The following is a 21,605-nucleotide window of genomic DNA, read 5'->3' as shown; positions in this document are numbered from 1 at the left end:
GGCCTTTCACAGTAAAAGTTTATCAAGCTCTGTGATAAATATTTTCCATGTGAATGAAGGAATACATAAATAAATAAACTATTAGGGCAAATTCACTTTTATATAATTACTTAATAGTATGCACTCCATAAGAGTGATCCAGGCAATAACCTAGATATTAACACATTTTATTAAAAATATGAGACCAGTATTATTTATGCATCACTGCCATGCTGTTCTAAAATAGAATCAAAATAAAAACTTGAATTATGTTTTGTAAATGGGCTTCTTATTTTTTAATTAAATATACACTGTCATGCTTCTTTCCATTAGAATCAGCCAGTCCCCCAAGAGTTCTATTTACACGCTGTTGGAATCAGGTTACACATCTCATTCTCTCAAGTATGTGTATATCTTAGTGAGGTTTTCTTCCTCCTGTGTTCGTCATTTGGTCCTAAACTTTTACCGCAGGATTTGCAATTCTGCTTTAAAAAGGTACAGGAATGCAGGAAACTTAATCATCGTCTTTATATGGGACTTGCATTTAATATTTTCATTTTAAAACATCTCTTTTTTTACTGAATGCCACTACATTATTGAATTGGATGATTTGGGAGATTACAAAGTGAGTATATCTTCAAAAACCGAACATATCGGTCACATTTGTATTAGACAAGATGCTCCTGCATAAAACAAGTTATGGACACTGTGAACTGTTTAACACAAAACTCCACAGAGTGCTCCATAAATTCATATGGAAATTAGAAATAAGCTGTTGTGAACATTGTGGAGAACCTGAAACTGAACTCGGAAGGAAAACGGCTCTGATGTCTGTTTCTTGTATTTTCCCACTCCCGGCATTCCTGCTGCTGCTTATTTATTTTTCGAAATTTCTGAGGAGGGATGACAAAATAAGTCTTCAATTGTATCTATTACATGTGCTGAGAAGTTTTGTTTCTGTTTGTTTGTTTTCTTCTGTATGGTTTTTAAGTTTCCAGGAGTAAATCTGGGCTCAAGTAATGATCATTGTCTCCTTTTTTTAGAAAAAGTTTATGTTCTGTACAATGTTATGTATCATTGAAACTTCCACAGTTTTTGTTTTTAGAGAGGAAAGACGTGGTTTTTAAATTTCAGTGTCTCTCTTTTTTTATTTAAGAATTTTGGGAGCAAATTTGTGTAGATTTCACTTTATTAGGATGTTTGCTTGTACTATTGGGGAGACCTTACTCTTCACATTCAGGGGCCAAAGCTACTGAAGGGAAAGCCTTTCTAGAAGTTAATACTTGCTGATTAATCCCACTCATTAGCCCAAAATCTCAGTGAATGCTGAGAGTGCTGCTAATGTAATAAGCTTCCCAGTTAATGGAGTCAAAGCTAACTTCAAAGAATGACTAGTACCTCATTCATTAACTTAATCAACTCTCTAGACACTTCACAGACAAGGAGTCTTGGTAGGAGAGCAATAAAGATGTAAGTGGATGTTCTGTTCTGTTATCCCACGACTGACTTAAATGTTAAAATTTGGACAACCATGAGTGCACAAATAGTACACAATGCCACCTTTAAATAAGAACAGAACAAGAAAAACAAGTGCTACCGTGCCACTTTTATCAGAACTTCAGTTTAAAATGGTTCGAACAGTTTTGTTGAAAAGGACAAAATCAAGTGTGTTTACTATTGTGCATTTTACATGCTAGATGTACTGTACACACTTTAGCCCATAAAGCCAGTGGGAGAGTGACCAGTGTACCCCCTTATCTTCTTATTTTCCTTTAAACTTTTCTAAAACAAAGCTCAATAAATTAAATTAGTGTATTTAACAAATATTAATAGGTTATTTATTTTTTTTTTTACATTTATTGCTTACTTACTTTCCAAAACAAAGTGGGGGAAATATTGTCACTGTTCTGTCATTCAACAAACATGTGAATACCTATTATATACCCAAGCAATGTCTAGATGATGAAGATCATTGAGAATGCATTTTAAATTGTTTCTAGTTTTATTCATTTTAGTAAATCTTGCCCTTTTCTCTAATCCTTTGGATTTATCATCTCTCTCTCTCTCTCTTTTTTATTGGTTTCAGGTGTACAAAACAACATAGTGATTAGACATTTATATACCTCATAAAGTATACCCCAAGAAGTCCGTTAGCCATCTGACAATGTACATTTATTAGAATATTATTCTAATCATATTAGAATATTATTAGATGACCATTCTAACAGGTGTGAGATGATATGTCATTGTAATTTTTCTTTGCATTTCTCTGATGATTAGTGACATTGAGCATCTTTTCATATGTCTATTGGCCATCTGTATGTCCTCTTGGAGGAATGTCTATTCTGGTCCTCTGCCCATTTGTTAATTGGATTGTGTGGCTTTTTAATGTTGAGTTTTATGAGTTTATTATAAATTTTGGATATTAACCCCTTATCAGATATATCATTGGCAAATATCTTCCCCCATTCAGTAAGCTGTAGTTTTATTTTATTGATGGTTTCCTTTGCTGTGCAAAAACATTTTAGTTTGATGTAGTCCCATTTGTTTATTTATTTTTTTTTCTTTCGTTTGCCTTGCCCAAGAAGCCATATCAGTAAAAATATTACAAAGAGAGTTTATTTCCTATATTTTCTTCTAGGAGTTTTACGGTTTCGGATCCATCTTGAATTTAATCCATTTTGAATTTATTCTTGTATATGGACTAAGAAGGCAGTCCAGTTTCATTTTTTTGCATGTATCTGTCCAATTTTCCCAACTCTGGTAGGTTGGTTGCCTCCATTTCATTTAGTTCTTTTTCTGGAGGTTTCTCTTGTTCTTTTATTTGGTGCATGTTTATTTGTTTCCTCATTGTGGCTGCCTCTCTGTGTTTGCTTCTATGTATTAGGTAGATCTCCTATGTCTCTCAGTTTTTGCCGGGTGGCCTTATATAGTATGTGTCCTGTATTGTCCGGTAGAGCAGGCTCTCTGATCATCTGTGCATGTGTTCCAGGAGTGTCCCTTTTGTGTGTTGTGTGTATTCTCCTGTTATTGTTGAGCCTTGACTGCTTTTGGTGTATTGGTGGGTAGAACTGACTCTCAGGCTGACTGGCTGTGAGGATTGGCTATACCTACAGCATATGAGATGCTGTGTGGGGGCTGACACCCTCAGAAGGGGATTCACCCCAGTGGGCTATTGTGCCTGTTGAGACCACCCTTTGGGAGTGCCACTTGTAGGGCTAATCGAGTACTGCTGTAGTGTGATCTGAGGCTAACCTCTGGATGTGTTGTTTTCTGTGCCTTTTAGGAGGGACTCCCATGCAGGCCAATCACAGCCTTGCCTGTGACCAGTCTGGGGCTACCTGGTAGGAGCTACAAAGCTTTATGCAGTTGATTGCTATCCCAGCTTTTTTTCATTTCCATTTGCATGAAATATCTTTTTCCATCCCTTTATTTTCAGTCTACGTGTCTTTCAATCTGAAGTGGATCTCTTGTGATAACATGTGTTTGAGTCCTGTTTTCTTATCCATTCAGCTACCCTATGTCTTTTGATTGGAGCATTTAATTTATTTACATTTAAAGTGATTATTTATAGGTACATAGTAACTGCCATTCTATTATTCATATTTTTTATTTTCTTTTGTTTGTTTTCCCTCTTCTTCTTAAAGAAGTCCCTCTAACATTTCTTGAAATACTGGCATGGTGGTAATGCATTCCTTGAGGTTTTTCCTGTCTGGGAAGGTCTTTATCTGTCTTTCAATTTTAAATGATAGACTTGCAGTAAAGTAGTCTTTGTTGTAAGCTCTTTCTTTTCATTGGTTTAAATATTTCCTGCCACTCCCATTTGGCCTGCAAAGTTTCTGTTGAAAAATCAGCTGACAGTCTTATGGGGGAGCTCCCTTGTAAGTAACTAGTTGTCTTTCTCTTGTTGCTTTTAGGATTTTTCTTTTTTTTTCTTTTTTTGGCTTTAACCTTTGCCATTTTAATTATGATGTGTCTTGGTGTGGGCTTGTTTGGGTTCCTCTTGTTTGGGACTTTTTGTACTTTCTGGGCTTGTGTGTCCATTTCCTTTACCAGGTTAGGGAAATTTTCAGTCATTATTTGTTCAAATAGGTTCTTGATCCTTTGCTACCTTTCTTCACCTTCTGGCATTCCTGATACAAATGTCGTTACACGTGTTGTTGTCCCACAAGTCCCTTAGACTATCTTCCTTTTTTTATTATTTTCTTTTCTTCTTGTTGTTCCAATTGGGTGTTTTCTGCTACCTTGTCTTGTAAATTGCTGATTTGATACCGTGCTTCATCTAATCTGCTGTTGATTCCTTCTAATATACTCTTCATTTCGGTTATCATGTTCTTTATTTCTGACTAGTTCTTTTTTATGGTTTCTATGGCTTTCTTTATGCTTATTATCTCTTTGTTGAAGTTCTCACTAAGTTCCTTAAACATCCTTATAGCCAGTGTTTTAAACTCTGTCTCTGGTAGGTTGGTTGCCTCCATTTCATTTAGTTCTTTTTCTGGACTTTTCTCCTATTTTTTCATTTGGGGCATGTTTCTTTGTTTCCTCATTCTGGATGCCTCTCTGTGTTTGCTTCTATTTATTAAGTAGATCTTCTATGCCTCTCAGTCTTTGTTGGGTAGCCTGATGTTGTAGGTGTCCTGTGTGGTCCAGTGGTACAGTCTCCCTAATCACCTGTGTGTGTGTTCCAGGAGTGTCCCTCATGTGTTTACATGTATTCTTCTGTTGTAGCTGAGCCTTGGTTTCTTTTGGTGTATCGGTGGGTAGAATTGACTCTCAAGATGACTAACTATGAGGATTGACTTCACTTATAGCATATGAGTTGCTGTATGGGGGCTCACCCTTCAGAGGGAGATTCACCTGACTAGGCACCCCTTAGAGTGTGCCACTTGTGGGGCTAATTGAGTAATGTTTTGGTGTGGTCTGAGGCCGACCTCTGGGTGTGTTGTTCCTGGTGCCTCTTGTGAGGGTCTCCCATGCAGGCCAATTTCAACCTTGCCTATGACATTCCTGGTGTTACCTGGTAGTAGCTACAAAGCTGTATGCAATTGGTTGCTGCCTATTATGTACCTGGAAGCATGTGAGAGTGGCCTACCTGTAAACGGAGGCCAGCTGCTACTACTATCAGGCCTAGGACAGCTTAGCTAAAGGCCCAGGGCTCCCCTAGGGCTGTTGCTACCTGCCAGCTGCCTGTGAGGCTCACCTGCTGAAAGAGCCTCCTGATGAATAGACCGGGCTGGTTGATACCATTGTTGACGGTGCCCCCAGTGTTGCCACACAAGTTGGGTGAGAGGGGGTCCCAGGGCTCACAGAGTGTGGCCAGTGGTGAGCCTGTGGGCATTCTGCAAAACACCCTGAGAAAACCATGGCCAGCTACTGCTTTCCTTGGGTATACAGATATCCAAAAGCTGCCCAAGAAAGGCTGCAGCATGAGCTGTAGCTGACTGCCCACCAATGAAGGTTTCCCAGGCCACCATGGATAATCTTCTGTTATACAAGCCTCCTGTAGCTTGTGGGGCAGCTCTAGCTGCCCGGGAACTGAGAGTGCCCCAGGCAATGCTGCACTAGCTGGGGGTGCAGGGACCTAGGGCATCACCAAGTCTGTGCTTATGCTTGGATTTTACCAGACCAATGGGGTCTCAGATTTGTCCCTTTGGGGGTGGGTTTAACACAGGAAAGTTGGATCTCTCCTGTAAGTTACTCGTGAGGTGAGCTTCGCGCAGGGATAATGCTGGCTATCCCTCTAGCCCTCACCCTGCAGCGACACAACTCAGACTTTCTCTGTGTGTCTCTGGCACCTCTCAATTTGCAACCTAATTGCTAGAGCTCAGAATGAGTGCTTGCAAGAGAATGAATCTGTACGCAGGCCCTTTAAGAGTATGTCTGAGTTTCCAGCTGCCTTCCATTTCACTATGACAGATAGAGGGAATTCTTAGTGATTTTCAGTGCCAAATGTTATGGGTGCTCCTCTTCCTGGCACAGGAGGAGAATCCCTGGAATGGGGAGTGCAGTGTGGGGCTGAGACCCCTCACTTTTCAGTGGATACCTCTGCCACTGAGGTGTCCCTCCTGGTGCTCAAGCACTATCTGTGTGTTTGGGGTCATCCGATTTCACATCTCTACCCCTCATACCTGTCTCAATGTGGCCTTTTCTTTATATCCTTAGTTATAGGGGTTCTGTTCAGCTAGTCTTCAGGTGTTTCTTGAAGTTGATTGTTCTATAATTTAGTTGTAATTTTAATGTGATCATGCATGGGACGTGGCAAACACAGTTTTTACTTATTTGGTAGATCTTCTCATCTTATCATCCATCTTCTCTTGCATTCTTGTATCTTTCTTATTTCTGGAGATTCTTCTCTATTATAGTTACTACTTAAGGAGGTGCTGGTGTCTGTATAAAGTGTTGGGATATCAGAGATTGCACGTGCTTCTTTTTTGAAAGATATAGGTTTTGTGTAATTAGTGAAACACATGATAGTGGGGGTTGGGGGTAGAGAGAGTATATAGCCACTGGTGACTGTAGCTGAAAAACAAAAAATAAAGTGGCAAGAAGAAAGGTTTTGTTTCACTTTTGTCATTTTAAGAACTCACCATTTTCTTAAATAGAAGGTAGTTTTCTGGTTCTGTCACACCCTCGCTTTATTTAGTATCCCACAATGGGAGTGAGGCTTATTCTCCTCCTCCTCTACTGCTGTCACTCTCCCTGATTTTACTCATGGCCAGGGGATTGTTCAAAACTGATTTTCTTTTTCCCTCTGCAATTCTGGACACTCGAAGCTGGTGGGGATTTCATAGTTATGCAAAGAATATATCTCAAGCACAAACAAGCTTTTCCTCCATTTACATTGAATTTTATGTTAATAAACTTGTCTTTTAATCTGTTCTTCTTTCTAAAGTATCTTGTAGGGATTTCTAAAAGATTTTTTATTTGGTGATGGAAAACAAGCAAACAAAAAACAACAACTCTATTAAAAAAAGAAACTTTGTATATTTGAATGGTGAATTGGAAAAGTAGTAATTAGGGCTCAAATTACCATCTTCATATGGAAGAATAGTTATTAACTTTTGAGTTCAAGGTACTTTTTCAAAATTAGCTTTATAATAAATGTTTTATAGATAATGTCATGTGATATTGAAAGTTTCACTTTTTAATTAACAAAAACTAATGCTTAGATAATTGGTGTTTTCTCATTAAGAAGCAAGCCTGCATTGAAAAAAAAGAATGAGAGTATTTCATTGTAGAATGGGATTAAGTAATGTAATATGATAAATTGATTTTGATTCATTACTTATCTTGTGTCTCTTTTTTATATTATAAATGCCTTCAGATATTCAAAACTCAGGAAGGCCAAATTTATGCCATGAGGAGAAGTCGCTGTATTATTCTGCTCCTCTGGGGCCAGCTGGGTGGTGGTTTTGATCCTGGGCTCATGTAACTGTGATAAGCATCTGTGGGCCCTAAGGGGCACTGGCTATTCTAAAATGCCTCAGTGGCTCCACAAGGTCTTCCATTCCCCAGTGGTCTAGTCTGGGCTTGGTCAGTGGTGGTAGCTAGACTGGCCAGAGTCCAAAAAGCCTTGGAACCCAAGCAGTGTTGCTGCCACTGTGTTCTATTGGCCAGAGAAAGTTACAAGGTCAGTCAGTATTGAAGTTAAGAAGAAATAGACTCTACTTCTTAATAAGAGGAGAAAGAATCCTGGTCATTTGTGCAATCCTCTACAGCTGGAACATGTAAAACTTTGGAGCTGTCACAGTCATGTGTCAAATCAGGTAGAGGAAATTGTTTGGTAGTCAGCATATGAAAATAACTTGCAGAGATTATCAGGCATGATTGATTGAGAGGACCCTGGTGGCACTTGTGTTCCTGGTTTCAGTTGTTCCTGAGACCCAGTGGTACCCTTGTTCTTCCCCAGTATTGCTGTTAAATCCTTTCTTGTGTCTATGAGTCAATTAAATCTCTCTTTTATCTAATTAACATAAATGATTTGAGGTCCTGTCGATTTTAATCAAAACTCTTGTAAAAAAACTTTATTCAAACTTGTTTACATTTTTTTATTCCCTATGCATTCTTGTCACCTATTAATAATGCAGTGAGTAGAATAAAGGTTAAGTTATATATTCATTTAGTTGTTGCCCTTCATTTTTTAAATCAATTTTATTTCCAATAAACTATGTGTCCATCTTCATTAAGCAATTCAACTATATTGAATTTCTCATCTGGATTTGTAGGATGGTATTTTTTTAAATGTCTGAGTCCTCTGACACTATCCTTTAATTCTGAAAATTAGAGACCAAATGTCATTTAGGAAATTGAAAATCAACTTTTTATGACTTCAATTGAAAGAACTCATATTGAAATGTGAACAATGTTCATGAAAAGTTAATAAATAAGACTAATGATAGTGCATGGTAATTTTAGAATGATCAGGCTATCAAACTACTTATAACTAATGCTAATACCTTTGAGAAAAGAGGGTAACAATATTGGAATTTCATGCTCATAAAAAAAAAAACTGAACTTCAAAAGCCTTTCATGATCACATATATCAGGAGTCTATTTCACATTGCTCTCACATTTACTATGCAGACACATTTCTCATTTAAATATAATTATTATGGAAGTAAAATTATGGGATTTTAATCAATATGCATACTTTTAAGCTCCACATATTTCTCTATAACTTTGCCCTTCCTCCCAGGATTTAAAAATATTCTTTATCCCTGACTTCCCTCTTTGAATCATGAATGCTATGAACCACTGTAATTAAAAGGAGTGTGTCCTTTTATACTCCCTCCAGCATGTTGGAAGTCAGACATATTCTAGGTAAAGGGTAAATGAGGTTCCTAGAAAATCAGAACATACACTAACGTTTCTAAGCTTCTGAGTGAACAAAATAGTACCAAGACCTTAGATAATGAGCCACTCTGTGACCCTTTATGTCCTTGCATTTCTCTGAATGGAAAGTATAAGACAAAAGACAGGGCATGTTTCCTGGAAAGACCGTCAGTGTTGAGTAAACTAGAGTGGGAAGATATCATTTCAATATATTCCTTCTTTCTTGAGAATCAGGGAGTACTTTCAGTTTCTGAAGCTTACAGAGGTAAATGAAATGTTATTATTATCCCCATTCTTAGAGGATTCACAGGAAACTCGGAAGAATTAAAGGGACTTTTTTTTAACTTTGTAATTAGTGATAATAATAGTTCCTTCCCATTGTCACCTACCTCAGATTTAGTTATGAAGTATGCCTCTATAGAAATGTATATGTCTCTATAAAAGTTTCTATTCAATTTGAGTTAAACTGTTCATATTCTTGAGAGAAGCAAACAACAGAATTTCAGTACAGTGTAATATATCCCCCCAATGAGTTTCTTTCATTCCATGTATCACACCCATTATCTGTAAATAAAGTGCAGCTTCCAACGCAATCAATGAGCAGTCAAGCATGTGAATGAGGCCATCTTTAAGCAGCATTGTGCTGTGCTGCAGAATGAAGTCCATCAGAGAGCTGATGGAACACAGGGACCATTTGCAAAAGCTCTAAGAACACATTTACAAAAATACCAAATACACATTAAGGAGAACTTAAGGATACTTTGTTTTGACTGCTGGAAAGGAAACAATGATACACACAGGGACCCAGGTGGTTAATGTACTGTATGTTATTACTATAAAGTACAAGACCTCAGTCTCTTAGGTCCTCAGAAATGACAGGCAGTTGATTACACAGGGCATTGAAGAATAGATTTTAAGAGTAAATGAGCAAAAATCTCAGATATGCTTTCAGAGCTTGCCAATTTACTGGGCTTTTGAATTCTTGCTATTCAGCTGTCATGCAGGAGGGAACTTTACAATGTTTTTGTTGTTGTTGTTCATTTTTTTTGTTTGTTTGTTTGTTTTCTTTTTCCTGCTAGAGGTTCTAAGGCCATCTCAAATGCAGGAGCCCTTAATCATTGAAGAAAAAAATAAAGTAATCCAACTGTAATAGCAAGGAGAAAATAGCAGGAGCCCTTGGTCATTGAAGAAAAAATAAACTAGTCCAGCTGTAATAGCGAAACAAATTTCCTGAGTTCAGAGATGATACAATATATAAACCTAAAGTTCTGTTGTTAACACAGGTCCTTTGACATTTGAATTGACTTAATTTGAAGACAAATACCATGGTTTCTTAGATATGAAACTGTTCATTCTCATTATAGTTCAACTTTAAGGACTTTAGTTTACATTGACAATTCAATCGTGCTCCTGAATGAGATACTGGTTTTTATCTGTGATTAACCTGGTTTTCCATAAGGGTCTGTAAGACCCCATGTTATTCTTGTATTTGCTATTCATATATGTTTGTAGATTCAATTATCTGCTCATTGCAATGACTGGTGTAAGATTATGCACGGTACTACAAGAGAGTGGGCAAAACCATGACCCATGTTTAATGTTTATTTTGACCTTTTTCATTATTTGGCTAATTTAAAGAAAATGACTCATTCTTTTAAATGAAAGTGTGCAACAGATGTTGTTGTCAGTGAATGATGTTGTCGATGGAAATAATTTGGTGATTTTTTTGTTTTTGAGTTATACTTTTCCACCTATTTACGAAAAACAAGTAAGAGTGGACTATGTAACTCGTAGGAAGGTCTTCTTCATAAAATTCTTCCTGCTGAAATGTCAGGACAAAGCAGTTTCATTTCTATGCTTTTTCAGAGTTTTGGTGACTCATGACACCAATCACAGATATGTCTACCTATTTGACACAATGCAAAATCCTAAGGTTTCTTAAAATAGAACTTGCAGACAAACATTTTGTGCCTGGACCTATATTGATTTATAGGTAGCAGTCTATATGAGTAAGGGAAAAAATATATAGATTTGGGGTAAACCTAACTTAATATTTAGTGTCTAGTAATTCATCCATGTTGCCTTATAATTAACACTTTGGTCTCACTGTCAGCACAGAAATTAATGTCTAAGGTCTAAAACAACTCTGCATCAATCACAGCTTTGACCTATGATGCATTTTTTTTTCAGATTCTTTTGAGAACAGAATTGTATACGCAAGGTTATATCAACATTTTGTTTGATGAGAAATTATCTCTTTTTTTACGATTTCTTCACGACTTGCTGAAGATAGTGTTTGAGTTCCATTAGAAGTTAGTGTGACTTTTCTTAAACACAAAGTGATATATATTTGTTTAATTTTCTCATTCATTGAGAAAAGCAGTGAATTATATAAATTAAGAAAAAAGAGAATCATAAAAGCAAGATGGGAATCTAGGCGACTGCTGATCACATTAAAATAAATGGTAATTTGAATATGTGCTTTGATTACTTTTTGAAAGCATCTTATACTGTAATTCCTAGTTTTTTTAAAAAAAAAAATCACAATGTGACTCAGTAGACACACTCTTATATGCACACACACAAACTTGAAACAAAATTTTTATGAAACAATTTCCTTATATGATATACTCAAATACTTTCTATTTTAGTTAATTTAGTTTTAAACATGACTATTTGGATTCACTAAAATTAATTTTATAACCTGCTAATGAGTTGTAATCCGCTGTAGAAAATACTGCTTTAATCTATACCTTAAAAAAATGTGAGGAGGTGACTTTTATCTTAATAAGTATAGAGGTGTTAAAATTTAATTCTCATACAGATAGTGAATTTGTGTCAAAACTTTATTTAACATATTAATGAGGATACCAGGAAGAAAACACAAGATTGAGTTTGAAGACTATTTCAGGGATCTATATATGAAGAATGGATTCTGAAAATAAGTTTGTAAGTTAAATATAAGGCTGGTTAACTTAGTAGAGAACAATTAAGCTATAAGGCCTTTGAGGGTTAACTTCTCTACCAAATTATAACAATTTATCAATTCCTGAAGTTTAACCTACAAAAAGAGTCAGATATAGCCCTGTCAGAAGACAGACGACCTATCAGTTATTTTAGCAAAATATTTATATAAAGCAATACTAACTAAATATAGTTATTAGTTAAGTTCATGCAAGGCTAAAAGATAGTGCCATCATAGTATAAGAGAGAGCAACTTCAGGAAAAACTACCACCCCAACCATCTGGAGGACTAAGGTACTAAATAAAGGTATTGGAATCATTAAAATCAAAAGCTTGGAGGAGGAGCTTTGTGGAGATGAACCTCAGAATTTCCTGGTGCTTGAGTCTCTGAGGGGGACAGAATGGAATCAAATTTTGGAAACACTCCAAATATCGGAAAGATTACAAACTGGAATCACCTGTTATTATTGGAAGATACTGCTACAGCCAGAATGAAGTGCTATTGAGGTAACTCCCTGGAGAGGAAGAAGCTGAGAGGAAACCCACCACGGGAGCAATTCCCTCTGTCTCTTCCCATCTCCCCTCAGTGGTCCCCACTAGCAAAGAGAGAGTGGCAGGTCAAACAGAATTATAATTTGCAAACTCCAGCCCAACATCATAAAGCCAACTAGAAAAGAGTGGTTGGAACCTAGGGACAATAGTTTAAACTGCCACAACCGCTAACCTTACAGGGAAGTGAAGTGTTTGCAATTTTATCGTCTGAGGACTGCTAATCAAGAGTGTCAGACTGGATCTAGTGGGTTATGAGAAATGCTCTAGCATGATATCAAGAATGAAGCAATCATCATAATTTTCCTATTTCTAAGCTTAGGGCATATGTTTCTTTATCAGAAATTTGTGATTAAAAGCTGCAAAGTGAGACAAACATACTATAATTTTAATATTTTCGGCTTTTCCTATTAAAGGGATTTCTGTAGACCATTATTCAGGACTGTTACTCTAAAATTAGACACATATTTGGCTTTTTACTTGAAATCAATAGCATTACATATTATGACCACAAAAATGTACCCAGTTTCATGATTCTAGAATTCTTTTGTCTAGATTATATAGAATTGATAGAAATAATCTATGGGAAATTATGATTTGTTCTTAAATTATTTTTAATTTATTGGGGTGACAATTGTTAGTAAAATTACATAGATTCGAGGTGTACAATTCTGTATTGCATCATCTATAAATCCCATTGTGTGTTCACCACCCAGAGTCAGTTCTCCTTCCATCACCATATATTTGATCCCCCTTACCCTCATCTCTCACCCCCCACCTCCCTTACCCTCTGGTAACCACTAAATTATTGTCTGTGTCTATGAGTTTTTGTTTCTCATTTGTTTGTCTTGTTCTTTTGTTGTTTTTGGTTTATATACCACATATCAGTGAAATCATATGGTTCTCTGCTTTTTCTGTCTGACTTATTTCGCTTAGCATTATACTCTCAAGATCCATCCATGTTGTCACAAATGTTCCTATATCATCTTTTCTTACCGCTGAATAGTATTCCATTGTGTATATATACCACAACTTCTTTATCCATTCATCTATCGAAGGACATTTTGGTTGTTTCCATGTCTTGGCCACCGTAAACAAAGCTGCAATGAACATTGGAGCACACGTGTCTTTATGTATAAATGTTTTCAGATTTTTTGGGTAGATACCCAGGAGAGGGATTGCTGGGTCATATGGTAATTCTATTCGTAATTTTTTGAGGAACCTCCACACTGCCTTCCATAACGGCTGCACCAGTCTGCATTCCCACCAACAGTGTATGAGGGTTCCTTTTTCTCCACAGCCTCTCCAACATTTGTTACTATTTGTCTTGTTGATGATAGCCATTCTGACTGGGGTGAGGTAGTATCTCATTGTGGTTTTTATTTACATTTCTCTGATGATAAGTGATGTTGAGCATTTTTTCATATGTCTTTTTGCCATTTGTATGTCCTCTTTGGAGAAATGTCTCTTCAGGTCATCTGCCCATTTTTCAATTTGGTTTGTTTTTTTGTTGTTGAGTTGCATGAGTTCCCTGTATATTTTGGATATTACCCCTCATTTGAGGCACTGTTTGCAAAAATCTCCCATTCAGTTGGTTGCCTCTGTATTTTTTTGATGGTTTCTTTTGCTGTGCAGAAGCTTTTAAGTTTCATATAGTCCCATTCGTTTATTTTAGCTTTTACTTCCCTTGCCTTTGGAGTCAAATTCATATAATGCTCTTTGAACCCAAGGTCCATAAGTTTAGTACCTAATTTTTTTTTTCTATGCAGTTTATTGTGTCAGATCTTATGCTTAAGTCTTTGATCCATTTTGAATTAACTTTGGTACATGGTGACAAATAGCAGTCCAGTTTCATTCTTTTGCACATGGCTATCCAATTCTCCCAGCACCATTTACTGAAGAGGCTGTCTTTCCTCCATTGTATGTTTTTAGCTTCTTTGTCAAAAATTATCTGTCCATATTTATGTGGTTTTATTTCTGGGTTCTCAATTCTATTCCATTGGTCTATGTGTCTGTTTTTCTGCCAATACCATGCTGTCTTGATTATTGTAGGCCTGTAGTACAAGCTAAAGTCAGGGAGTGTGACACCTCCAGTATTGTTCTTTTTCTTAGGATTGCTTTGGCTATTCGGAGTCTTTTGTGCTTCCAAACAAGTCTGATGATTCTTTGTTCTATTTCTTTAAAAAATGCCATTGGGATTTTGATGGGGATTGCATTAAATCTGTATATTGCTTTGGGTAATATGGCCATTTTAACTATGTTCATTCTTCCGATCCATGAGCACGGAATGTCTTTCCATTTCTTTGTGTCTTCTTCAATTTCTTTCAAAAATGTCTTATAGTTTTCAGCATATAGGTCTTTCACATCCTTGGTTAAGTTTGTTCCTAGGTATTTTAGTCTTTCTGCTGCAATGGCAAAAGGAACTGTTTTTTTGTATTTCTTTTTCTGAGAAATCATTGATAGTATATAGGAATGAAATGGACTTTTTAATGTTGATTTTGTAGCCAGCAACTTTACTGTATTCGTTGATTGTTTTTAATAGCTTTTTGGTGGAGTCTTTAGGGTTTTCTATATATAACATTGTGTCATCTCCAAAGAGTGATAATTTAACTTCTTAATTCCCAATTTGGATGCCTTTTATTTCTTTCTCTTGCCTGATTGCTCTGGCAAGGACTTCCAACACTATGTTGAAAAGCAGAGGTGAGAGGGGACAGCCCTGTCATGTTCCTGAACGTAGAGTAGAGCAAAGGGCTTCAGTTTTGCACCATTAATTATGAGCTTAGCTGAGGGCTTGTCATACATGGCATTTATTATGTTAAGGTATTTTCTTTCTATACCTATTTTTTAACTGTTTTAATCGTAAATGGATGTTGTATCTTGTCAAATGCTTTTTCTGCATCAATTGATATAATCACATGAATTTTGTCCTTTATTTTGTTTATGTGATGTATCACATTGATGGATTTGCGTATGTTAAACCATCCTTGTGCCCCGGGGATGAACCCCACTTGGTCGTGATGAATAATCTTTTTAATACATTGTTGTATTCGATTTGCTTGAATTTTGTTTAGGATTTTGCATTTGTATTTATCAGAGATATTGGTCTGTAGTTTTCCTTTTTTGTGTTGTCCTTACCAGGTTTTGGTATCAGGGTAATGTTGGCCTCATAAAATGAATTAGGGAGTACTATCTCTTCTTAAATTTTGGAAGAGTTTGAGCAGGATTGGTAGTAGATCCTCTTTGAAGGTTTGGTAGAATTCACTAGTGAAGCCATCTGGTCCCGGACTTTTGCTTTTGGGAAGGTTTTGGATGACTGATTCAATTTTGTTACTGGTGATCGGTCTGTTTAGATTTTCCAGTTCTTCATGGTTCAGCCTTGGAAGGCTATATGTTTCTAAGAACTTGTCCATTTCTTCTAGGTTATTGAATTTGGTGGCATATAGTCCTTCATAGTATTCTTGGATGATCCTTTGTATTTCTGTGGTGTCCGTGATAACTTCCCTTTTTCATTTCTGATTTTGTTAATTAGTGTCTTCTCTCTTTTTATCTTAGTGAGTCTAGCCAAGGGTTTGTCAATTTTGTTAATCTTTTCAAAGAACCAGCTCTTTGTCACATTAATTTTTTCTATTGTCTTTTTGTTCTCTATTTCATTTAGTTCTGCTCTGATTTTGTTATTTCCTTTATTCTGCTGACCTTGGGTTTCATTTGTTCTTCTTTTTCTAGTTCTTTAAGGTGTAACATGAGGTTATTTATTTGGGATTTTTCTTGTTTCTTGAGATAAGCCTGTAGTGATATAAATTTCCCTCTTAAAACTGCTTTCACTGCATCCCAAAAATTTTGGTAGGATGTATTTTAGTTGTCATTTGTTTCTATGTATCTTTTGATCTCGCCTCTAATTTCTTCTTTGACCCAGTCGTTCTTTAAAAGTATGTTGTTTAATCTCCATGTATTTGTGTTTTTTCCTGCTTTCTTTTTGCAGTTGATATCCAATTTCAAAGTCTTGTAATCAGAGAATATGCTTGGTATAATTTCAATCTTCTTAAATTTGCTGAGGCTGATTTTATGTCCCAATATATGGTCTATCCTTGAGAATGTTCCATCTACACTAGAACAAAAAGGTATAGTCTGATGTTTTAGGATGAAGTGCTCTATATATATCAATTATATCCATTTCATCTAATGTGTCATTTAGGGGTACTATTTTGTTATTTATTTTCTGTTTGGATGATCTATCCATAGCTGTGAATGATGTATTTAAGTCCCCTAGTATAATTGTGTTTTGGTCAATTTCTCCCTTTAGTTCTATTAGTAGTTACTTGGTATATTTCGGTGCTGCATGATTGGGGGCATAAATATTGATGACTGTCATGTCTTCTTGTTGTATAGTCCCCTTTACCATTATGAAATGTCCATCTTTGTCTCTTGTTACCTTTTTCACCCTGAAGTCTGTTTCATCTGATATCAGTATGGCTACACCTGATTTTCTCTGGGTACCATTTGCTTGGAGTGTCAATTTCCACCCTTTCACTTTGAGTCTATGCTTGTCCTTGTAGCTGAGATGTGTCTCTTGGAGACAGCATATGGTTGGGTTTAGTTTTTTGATCCAATCTGCTACTCTGTGCCTTTTTATTGGTGAGTTCAGTCCATTTACATTTAGGGTGATTATTGATATGTGAGGATTTCCTGTCATTCTATCTTTAGTTTTCTGGTAAGGCTGTGTCTGCATTGTTTCTTTGCCTTTTTGTTGTTGTCTATTATTTCTGTGTGGTGGTATTCTATGATGTTTCCCTCTGTTTCTTCTTTTATTACAGTATATATTTCAGTTCTGGATTTTTTTTTTTTTTGAGTGCTTACCCTTAATTTTATGTAAAAGAAAGTTTGATATATAGAGTATTCCATTTTCTTCAGCACGCTTACTTTCTGCATTCCCATATTCCGGTTCAGGCCTTTACTCTCCCCCTTTTTATGTTTCGGTTGCCACAAATTGTCCCTGTTGATGGTGTTCGAATAGCTTCCTTTAGTATTTCTTGTAGTGCAGGTCATATATTAGAAAATTCCCTCAGTTTCTGTATGTCTGGAAAGTTCTTTATTCCTCCTTCATATCTAAAGGATATCTTTGCTGGATATATTATTCTTGGCTCATAATTTCTCTCTTTCAATAGTTTGAATATTTGGTTCCACTCCCTCCTGGCTTGTAGAGTTTCTGCTGAAAAATCTGATGATAATCTAATGGGCTTTCTTTGTAGGTTACCGTCTTCTTTTCCCTGGCTGCCTTGAGGATTCTTTCTTTGTCGTTGATTTTAGACAGCCTCAATACAATGTGCCTTGGACAAGGCCTGTTGCGATTGAGGTAACTAGGTGTTCTATTTGCTTCTTGGATTCGAGGATCCAGTTCTGTCCACAAGTTTGGGAAGTTCTCATCGACAATTTCTTTGAATATATTCTCTGTTCCCTTCTCTCTTTCTTCTCCTTCTGCTATGCCTATTATTCTTATATTGCTCTTTCTGATGGAGTCAGAAAGTTCTTGTAGAGTTCTGTCATTTCTTTTAAGTCTCAAGTCTCTTTCTTCTTCCATCTGTGTAATTTCCATGTTTCTATCTTCGATGTCACTGATTCCTTCCTCCATCTGGTCAACTCTACTACCTAAGCTGGTTATTTCATTCTTAATTTCTTCTATTGAGTTCTTAATCTCCAGAAATTCTATTTGGTTCTTTTTTAAAATTTCAATCTCTTTTGTAAAATGCTCATGTTGTTTTTTGTGTTTCTGAGTTCATTAAACTGCCTTTCTGTAGTTTTTGCATCTCGTTGAGTTTTTTCAGAACTGCAATCTTGAATTCTCTGTCATTTAAGTCACATATTTCCATATCTTTAAGTTCCTTTTCTGGAGACTTTTCACTTTCTTCCTGAGCTGTCTTGTTGCCTTGGTTATTCATGGCAATTACTGATTTATTATTTCTCTTCCTAGACATCTACAGGAGTGGGTTCTACAACAGGTTGATAGGACGAGGTCTTTCTTTTGTTTTCCAGTACTTGTTGGTAGAATGTTTTGTTTTCTCTCCAGCTGCAGCCTTTTTTTTCTCTCTCATATGGTAGTGCTATGTTTTCTCTGCACTATTCCAGCTTCTCACCCAATGGGGGTATTCCCTGGGAGATGGGCTTCTCCTCTGCTAATAGTTCACCTGGGTTACAGGGTGCAGTGTCCGTGTGGGTATGCGGGGAGCTTTTGAAGTTCCAAAGCTCTTCATGCACCAGATTCAGAGACCGTATGTTTCAGAAGTTCTGTTTACTCCTGCAGGGATCCGCCCAGATAGGAGAGGCCAGGGGCAGGGTGAGTTGTGAGAGGTGGCCCAGAGCAATGGCAGCGACCACCACCACAGCCGGTCCTGTTTCCACAGCTCCCTCCCCTTTGCCAGAACTAGTTGGGCTGCGAATCTGTGTCTGCAGTCCACAGTTCTCAGAACAGCAAATATTCTGTTCTTTTGATCTGACACTGCTACTGTTCCATTTCTAGCATCGGGCAGGTGGGGGCGGGGTGAGCTCTGGGAGGGTCGGGAGGGGGTGGCTCATCTCAGTACCTAAGGCTTCTGTTCTCTGCTCGGCAGTGAGGGCTTAAATCACTGTTTTCAGCCTTCTTCCCTCAGTCTTTTCTCCAAGGTCTCTGCTGTAAGCGCTGGGTTCAGCTGTGTTATATGCTGTCCCCTCAGCCCTATGCGCCATAAACAGATCCATAGCAGTCCGAGTTCTTCCCTCTCCCACAGCTGCGGTAGTTCTGGGATGCAGCGAGCTCAGAGCACTGAGCTAGGTCTGCGTCCTTTGCCCATGCAGCTGCATCTCTGCACTTCTCCCTTCCCTCCTTCGCCACTCGTGCAACTGGCCCACCTTTAGGTGAATTCAGCAGTGGACCTCTTCAACTTGCCTGTCTGCTGTGCAGGGAGTCCTTTGTAGAGTTATAGTTGTTTAATTAGTTGTAAATTCCAGGGGAGATTTACAGAGGCTCACCTCACGTCACCATTTTGATGATGTCTCCACTGTTCTTAAAATTTTAAATGAAAGTTATGTATACCCATAAAGATTCCATTTGTATGTAAACATGTTTTCTTTTAAAGTAAGAAACTCTGTATGTTTACACTTGTTTTTACACAAAACAGATCATACCATATATTCTTGCACCTTAACCTTTTCACTTAATATCGTATCTTGCCATATAACAACAGATTACTACTCCCCAATCTTTGTATTATCTGCTTTCAAACTTATGAATGCACATCGTACACTTTAAATGTCCCTATTGATGGGAATTTAAGTTTTTTTATAACTCTCCATTATGATAGACAGATAGATAGCTAAATAGATGATAGATAGAACAAGCATTGAAAAATATATGATTTAATGAAAAAAATCTTTATGATTTTATATACAAAGTATATAATATGTAAACTTTGTATATAAAATTATATATATGTATATTTTATATACATAAAACTATCAGTTAAATACTAACAATCATTATTCTGTAAAACTCTTATTAATAATTGAATCAGCAGTTGACTGAAAACAGCATAAAAGGGAAAAAATACAATCCTGTAAGTGTCATCTTCTTCTTTCCAAAGCATTTTTATAATCAGTCCTTCTCTTTATCACACCCAGATCCCACACCACGTGAAGCCCTTGCCATATTACAGCTACGACCAGCCGGTGATCGGATACTGCCAGGCTCACCAGCCACTCCACATCAACAAGGGCTATGAAGCAGTGTCCCTGGAGCAGGACGAAACCCCTAGCCTGGAGCTCGGACGCGACCACAGTTTCATCGCCACCATTGCCAGGTCCGCAGCACCGGCCATTTACCTGGAGAGATTAACAAACTAACGTAGAAACAGCTCTTCATCTGGGACTCAACGTGGGGGGAGGGAGGGCCTTCATCTTAAAGGAGACTGGGTGTCCAAAATCGTGCAGTCAAGCGGGTTCATCGTTCCTACTAAAGCATTTATGACATAGAGGAAGGGAAAAACATCCGCTTAAAGAGGGCAGATGTACCTGCAGCAGCATAACCGGGAGAAATACAGACCTTTCTTTGCTTTAAAGCATACAACAAAGAAACAAAAATGCTCCTGGATGTAAATAGTAAAAGTGTCGAGTTCTTATAAAAATAGATTTCACCCTAGCTATACATAGGTTTGTTTGTATATTTGCTTTTTCTACACTGCATGGTCATTGGGCTGGAGAACCAGAGGGCGGGAAAAACCTGGGGTGGGTGGGAAGTTGGGGAAACAATACAGTTTTCCTTGTTAGGTGTGTGTAATTTTCAGACTTTATTTCAATTGCTTTATTTTATTTTTCCCTTAAAAATGCTGTTTGTTCTTGTTTGGTTTGTTTTATTTCTATTTTTTTTTTCCTGTTCAAGTGATTCTGTTTCCAGTTCTAAACATGGGCATTGGAGTTTATGTTGTACCAAAAGAAAATTTGCTTTACCACAGACCACAAAGAAACAACGTTCAACAGAATTACTGGAATGAAAATCCAATAGAATCTGGATGAATGATCCTTCCAGACACACAGTGTACACAACATGAGGAATTTTGATTTTTGTTCCTATTGATCGTCCTCGCATTACATTCTCACTGTGTAAGAAGCCTGAAAGGGGACCTGTAAAGACCTCCAATTGAAATGACCAGCAGAAACACTCTCATTTGGACTAGGGGTATATGAAGAACTGTGGTCATGTGGTCAGTGAAGGAAACTGCCAAGCTGACAAATTTCTAAACACAAGATTATGTGTAACATTGCTTTTTAAATTATCGTTTAGCTTTTGTGTAATTTTTGTCAATAAAAGAAAAAATGTGAGAAAAAAATAAATATATTATTTTGTGGTTGGTAAACCACAGCCCACCTAATATTGAGTGCTTTATCTCTATGTTGTGAAATCCTTCTGGCCTGCATCAGGGCAATTCAAGAAGAATCAGTTGGTGTCCATCCAGTGCCTTCTGTGTGTGCAGGTAGGGAGTCTCTACAAGGTGTAGAAAAGAAGTACGAGACATGGCTCATGCAGTAAGTCGTTTCGCAATCCTTTTTTAAGACATAGGATGTAATTCAAAATTATATAACAATAGGAGTAAGAAAGTAAGTATTCATGGAAGGGTTAGAGGTAGTACAACCTCCTCGAAGAAAAAGAACTGTGTGGAACTTGATTACTATCTGAAACAACCATAGTCATTATCAATTTTTTTTTAACAAAGAGGTAACTGTGCACACATCAGTTGAGCCATTTTCACTTGACTTTC

At 37.1% G+C, this 21,605-nt stretch overlaps 1 protein-coding gene across 3 annotated transcripts in view; it reads left to right on the top strand.

Moving 5' to 3' along the window:
- Positions 1-21,218, top strand: part of LRRTM4 (leucine rich repeat transmembrane neuronal 4) — a 715,608-nt gene extending 694,390 nt beyond the window's left edge. For all 3 annotated transcript variants that reach the window (XM_019749833.2, XM_074332241.1, XM_019749834.2), the window contains one exon: positions 19,972-21,218. In XM_019749833.2, coding sequence (XP_019605392.1) covers positions 19,972-20,193 — 222 coding nt within the window. In that variant the 3' untranslated portion in view covers positions 20,194-21,218. The remainder of the gene's footprint in view (positions 1-19,971) is intronic.
- The last annotated feature ends 387 nt before the right edge of the window (positions 21,219-21,605 follow it).

Source organism: Rhinolophus sinicus, linkage group LG05 (assembly GCF_036562045.2).
Source record: "Rhinolophus sinicus isolate RSC01 linkage group LG05, ASM3656204v1, whole genome shotgun sequence".
Lineage (NCBI taxonomy): Eukaryota > Metazoa > Chordata > Mammalia > Chiroptera > Rhinolophidae > Rhinolophus > Rhinolophus sinicus.
The sequence above is the reverse complement of the archived record's forward strand: the minus strand, read 5'-3'. Positions and strand labels throughout refer to the sequence as shown.